Here is a 6,100-nt window from a genome sequence, read left to right as displayed (position 1 = left end):
TTGCCAAAAAAAAAAAAAAAATGTTTTTGCTTTTCAATGTAACACTATCCACAGAGATCCAATGATATTCAATGAACTTTGTTGCAGCAGCCATCTGTAAACGTGAGGGACTCCAAAGCCTTGAATTCAGTGAATTCTGTGATTGAAGATTCTCAAATCTGCTTTACAAAACACTACACATATTTTATTCATTACTCTAATTCAGAGTCAAACAAGTGCACAGTTTGTTTGACCATAATGCATGAAAACCACAATAGAGTTTTTGAAAAAGCAAGAAATCTGTGTACGTAAAATAAATTAAATTATTGTCAGAGACACACGGAGGAAGAGGAATGCTATAAGGATCCAGGAAAAATGTTAGCTAGCTATATTTGTGCTATAGCTGTAAACAGATTAGCCAAGTTACTATTAAAGCTCTCAAGAATCACTTGTAAAGTTCGGGCATTTCATTTTCTCATCGTGAGGCAAAGCTTAATCTGATAATCCACAAAGGTATCCGTTGATTCCAAAGCAGAGGCAGTCTCTGATGCAAACTTCAATGACAAGATTTTTCCTGAATTTCAAATAAAAATGATTCACTTGTAAGTTAACAGGATCGCCATGGATCACATCTGCATTGTTCGAAATGGAAATGGAACAAGCAAAAAGCATTCAAAATTATACTGTTCATTCCTGTAATATTCCATTTACTCATTTTTTCTGTACTAAAAGAAATAAGGAGGAAGAGGACTCTTGATACTTGCTAAATTCTATAAGCAGAAAAGAGGAGGGGAAACGAAAAAAATAGAATACCATATTGCAAATGAATGAGATAGCAGTCGAGTAGAGGAGATAGCAGAGGAAGGACTCTAGTACTTGTAAACATGGCAGTCGAGTGCTACTCTATTTATTTTTCTCCCTTTCAGTTCACCCTGCAAGTTAACTTCAACAAAAAAAATTGTATTCAAGAATCCAGAATTAAGGGTTGATTGGAAGAAAAACAAACAAAGAAGCTTTTAAAATCAAAGGAAAAGTAGAAGAAGCAAACCCCTTAGTAACAGAAGGATACCAGCTTTAAAGCATTTCAGAAATTATATATATGAAATGCTTCCAAGAAAATCTGGAAAAATAGATCCCCAACGAAATAAATAGCACAGTGAATGAGATTCCCCGTATATAAGCAAGTCATGCAGTATAGAGAAGCCATTTTAGGCGTACGAGCTTCAAAAGGTGGATAAAGAATACGGTTTGGTCATATGAGTTTCTTTACCATACAGCACAGCTTAGTTCACAAGCCAAGCTGATGAGGATTTATCATCTTTGCATCATCAGAAGTCCCATTCCGTTGCGACCAAAAGCTCTTGAAAGCTCTCCAAATCAATCGTAGACCAACCGAAAACCCATTATAACTCTAACCCTTCTTTCTTTTACTCTTTAGTATCCCAATTATTTAAGTTCATGAAATAAACATACATGTATGAAGTAGAAATAGAGGCAAAAGAGCAAGAAACATTAATCAGCAATATAGTGTTCTCAAGCTATCCTTGCACCTGAGCCTCATTGACTCGTTTTAACAGTGAAATTTGCTTTTAAAAAAAAAATTGAAGTGCATTTAGCTTGGAAAATGACACAAAATATATTCATTTCAGAGGTTCGATTAATAGCTAATTGCAACAACTTTCCTTGCAGTGGCTTCCCTTAGGTTACTGGGTTCATTATTGAATAACCAACCAGCCAACAAAGAAGAAAGAGGAGACACCCATGGGTACCAAATCATGAGTATTGATTCTCTTATGCAATACTTTGTGGCACTTTCAGTGCAGACAAGTTTTGGTCTTCTCTACAGTCTAACATGGATGATACTCATAAAAGTTCCTTCCACGTGTGTCCTGGATTAAATACTTTCTATTTGCAGTACCTCTAGATTCTAAATAAATTGCAATGTATAGCAAAGAAAGCTCTCTAGATTTAGAAACTGTAGCATACAAATTCCATCATCAATGATTAGACTAATGTGCATAGTGTACAGCAATAACAGATTTCCATTCATTGTATAATCATTTCCACAGTGAAATTTTATTAAGAAAAATATTTGAAGTGCATTTAGCCTGGAAAATGACAGATAGCAAATTCATCTCAAAAGTTCGACAAATAGCTCATTACCACATCAACTTTCCTTGCAGTGGCTTCTCTTTGGTCCCTGGTTTCATGATTTAATCACCAACCTGCCACCAAAGAAGAGAGAGGACACACATGTGGGTACCCAATCGTTTGGCTTCTATCATACAATACCTTGTGGCACTTCCATTGCAGTCAAGTTTCTGTCTTCTCAACTGTCTCAGATGGATGATGCACAACAGAAAAGATTCCCACTCACTGTGTCCGATAGACACATAAATAAATTCTTCTACCAATCCAAAGGATAATAAAGCTAAGCCAATAGAGCGAGAAAAATCTAGACTACTACCACATAGGACCAAGGTGACTGAATGTCAACTGCTCACTCAACTAACTGAAACAGGCAAGAGCGCAATAAGGCCACCAATTTTGTGCTGCGACACTCAGCCTCTACTAGACACCATTCCACCGTCTACAGTATATGGTGTACACCTTACATTCAACAAGCAAAAGACTGTAAAACAAACATCTTCCATATGTTTATCTCCCTCGGCATCTGATGTTTCATGTTTCAACACACCCAACCATATATTGTGTCTATCTGCATCATCAAGGTTGTATTTGCTCATCTGTCTTTCTTCCTTTTCTTTTTCTTTTTTTGTTTGTTCACTCATTTTTCTGTTCCATCATATATTTAGATCTTGTATAAATCTATGATGTTTAGCTTTTTATTTTTTCTATTTTCCCAACCTCAAGAGAGGAAGAGAAGGGTGTGGGGTGGGGGGGTGGGGTGGGGGAGGAGGGGTGGTTTACAAGCATGCAATATTCTCTACCTTCACATGCAGTTAATGAATAAGATAAATATCATAGTTAGGGACTAAACCTTCCTCCTCAACTTCATAAAAAATAACTGCTCTGTGTTTGCATATGTGTCGATTCACGCACATGACAGAGAGAGAATTTTAATGGAAATTAGTCCAACAACAACTGTCAAAAAGTGCAATCTATTGGATCTAATGGGACAAGGAATTTCAGAAAAGTAGCTTGATTAACAAAATAAAGCATAATAAAATGAACCAACAAACTATAGATATTAGTCAAAGAAGACCACTGACCTATTCATTATAGCAAGATTCTTACAAGTGTTGATATGTTTATACTTTACCATGTCTTGGTGTCCCACCTCGAAAAAATCAGCACTGAAACCTATATACAATCTAATCACCCTCATCCAAAACTTTTGATAACTTGTACTAATGTACATCAGCACTGCTTATAAAAACGGCAAGGTCAAGATCAGTGTTAGAGTAGATTTTACAATTGTAATGTGGAAACTCATCATCACCTTGAATCAAATCCCAAACTTATTGCTTTACCAAAATCATGTGCTAATCAGTTTCAGTTCAGCCTTCTGATGCACGCAAGCAAACTTTCTCAAGTTCTATCGGCCAATCTTCTCCAAGTATCTGGGGATTCAACTCCATTGCAACCCGAAAGTCTGACATGGATGCAAAAGTAGGCTCACTTGGTTTTGGTACATACCTCACAGGCCCCATTCTCCTCAAACCAGGTATGGCATGACTATGCCTTTGGTCTACATGTTCGTGTACAGACCCTGAACCAGCAAGTTTCAAACAGGGCTTTATCAATCTCTTGAGATACACATCAAGGGCATTGTTCAACAAGTTCGTACAATCTACTGAGACTTTTAGTCCCTCTGTCTCCAACTTCTGCTCCAATCTCTTCCGTAAAGCACTGGTATCAGGTAGCTCACCACTGTTCTGGCAGGTCTCAGTGAAAAATGAAGACGCCAATCCATTACATAAAAATTTTCTTGTTCCTTTTGTATTCAATGGGATGCCAAGAGGAGCTCTAACAGGGCTCCGACTATAAATGCCTGGGCTTCCAGCAGCCTGATCAACCTCTTCCCCATCTTCCACAGAGCCAGGGGGTCTGCCACCCAAAGAAACCAGCTCTGTTGCACTCTGCTGTTCTTGCATTTTGGGGATCAAATCTTCACAAGCAATACTATGGTTCTTTCCATGAGGCCCAAGAGGACTCGGGCGGTCCCTAAACTTGCGATCACGAATATTTGGGGTCCTCCCCTTTCGAGGTGATTGTGGAATATCTCGGCACAACGACTGAATACCACTTCTTTGATACCCATTTGCCACTTTAACACTGAGAGAACCTTCTACTTTGTGTTCCTTCAACGGATGAGTCTCTGAGAGGAGTGCATTTCTTATGACTGATCTAAGGAGATAATTATGAAGCCGGACATTTGCTCTCCCAATTTTCTCAATGCAGAGTTTATCGAAATCGGATTTGCTAATCTTAAGACTTAAAAATCTTGTGAGGAGATCAAAATACTCCTCCGCCTTCCGGCGCCCCAGCTTCCTCTCAATCTGAGACTTTACCTCTAAAGTGTCTATTCGAGAAAAATGCCGACCCACCACCATTTCGTTTTCCGTACTCCTCACTATCACCAAAACCAAAATTTCAGCGAGATACAGAAAAGCCCATTGAAATCTAAACAACCATCAATCCACATTGCAATTCAAAACTTAAAACCCTAATTTTAATAGTCTATTGGCGAGTTAATTTCAGTGAAGAAAGTCAACATCACCTGCTGACTTAAACTGAATTACCCCACTTCGAGACAAGAGGATCAAAACCCAGATTGCGATTGATCTTCAAAGGCAATCTTCTGACTTAATATATACTATTTACAACATTCAATTGTTTCACTTCCAGAGTAAATTTAAAAGGCAACCGTAATATACAATTAATCACAGAATTTTCACCGCTCAACATCCATTTCGAGAAAAATAAACAAAAAAGCAATAAACTTTACTAAAAAAAATAAAGCTCTAGAAAAGGTTGAAGTCAAATTCGAGTTCCATAGAAAACCCTGTTCGGAATTTAATCAGAGGCAAACGGAAACCCCAAGAAAGCAATTTACGCAAACGAAACCAAGAAACCAATAAAACAAACAAATATATAACCTGAATTCCCAAACTGCGTGATTGAATTTCCTTCAGAGCTTCACTGTAATCACTGCAATTGTTCGATCACTTCCCCCATTAGCTTACTTTACGCGAGACACAGAGAGAGAGAGAGAGAGATTAGGGCTAGTAGGGAAGAGGGCCGCTTTTCAGAAGCTTCTTTAAGTCTTCACGGGGTCAAAGGCACGTGCGTTTAAACAAGTGTGCGCAGCTAAGCAGGTTCCTTGGTGTGCCAACTGCCAATCATATGATTATCTAAGACTTCACATTACAGTACTTGAAGTCACACACACATAATACACGCCCCCATCCCATGCTTTGCTTGGCCACTAGGCCCACTACCCACCACCCACCAATATTTGTGTGTGTCCGGAAATCGCATTGAGGTTGTATGGTAACGACCCAACAAGTCAAAAGTGCTTTCAAAGTCAGCGGCTTTTTTTCGAGGTGCTGCTTTAAATGGCCGCAACATGGATCTCCTTGTACTAGGCTGCTGGATTTTTTTATTTTTTATTTCCTAAAAATTTGAGTAGTTTAAGAGTGGGAGATTACAAAGTTCACACTTATCTTTAAGGAGTTATGTTAATAGGAATCTATCTCTTTCTTGTGTTATTTTACAATTGATGTTGTTTTTAAAATTATTATTAAATTTATAATAGATAATTATTGAATTTTTTATTAAATTCTAGTCTTTAAAGCCTCATCAATTTTGAAAGAATACAATAAGACATGAGTTTTTTTTTGTAGCATTAAGCTGCTTGAAGCACGTAGCTCCCGTAACTAGATATCGCAAAACGAGTTGATGGGTTCACCCGTAATGACTCGCCACTTGGACATGACCCATTTAGTTAAACATGTGAAAATCTCCAACTCAGACATGACACGACAAAATTAGCTGGTTACCATATCAACTCGAAAACAAGATCAGAGCAAGAGAGAGATATTGGAGACGAAGTGTGTGAGAGAGAGAGAGAGAGAAAGAGGGGAGAAAGAGACGC

The 6,100-nt window shown here is 38.0% G+C and overlaps 1 protein-coding gene across 4 annotated transcripts; it reads right to left on the bottom strand.

The window, feature by feature from the left end:
* Positions 1-269: 269 nt before the first annotated feature.
* On the bottom strand, positions 270-5,331 carry LOC132188462 (uncharacterized). Of its 4 annotated transcripts, none has more exons than XR_009440890.1 (3): positions 5,103-5,331; positions 793-2,312; positions 270-553 (listed from the first exon to the last, which is right to left on the bottom strand). XR_009440890.1 is itself a non-coding variant. In XM_059602916.1 (2 exons), exon 2 carries the CDS (start codon positions 4,554-4,556, stop codon positions 3,501-3,503), a length of 1,056 nt encoding a protein of 351 aa, XP_059458899.1. In that variant the 5' UTR covers positions 4,557-4,576; positions 5,103-5,331; the 3' UTR covers positions 3,309-3,500. The 4 variants fall into 4 exon arrangements, 1 of the variants encoding a protein (XP_059458899.1); XR_009440891.1 differs by having other exon boundaries at positions 793-922; XR_009440889.1 differs by lacking the exon at positions 5,103-5,331 and having other exon boundaries at positions 793-922; positions 2,143-2,847.
* Positions 5,332-6,100: the final 769 nt, after the last annotated feature.

This window comes from Corylus avellana, chromosome ca7 (genome assembly GCF_901000735.1).
Source record: "Corylus avellana chromosome ca7, CavTom2PMs-1.0".
Lineage (NCBI taxonomy): Eukaryota > Viridiplantae > Streptophyta > Magnoliopsida > Fagales > Betulaceae > Corylus > Corylus avellana.
Note: the sequence above shows the minus strand (reverse complement) of the source record. Positions and strands in the feature narration are given on the sequence as shown.

Excerpts from the sequence above, each read along its gene's own strand:
- LOC132188462 (XM_059602916.1), bottom strand. The coding sequence starts at position 4,556 with ATGGTGGTGGGTCGGCATTTTTCTCGAATAGACACTTTAGAGGTAAAG.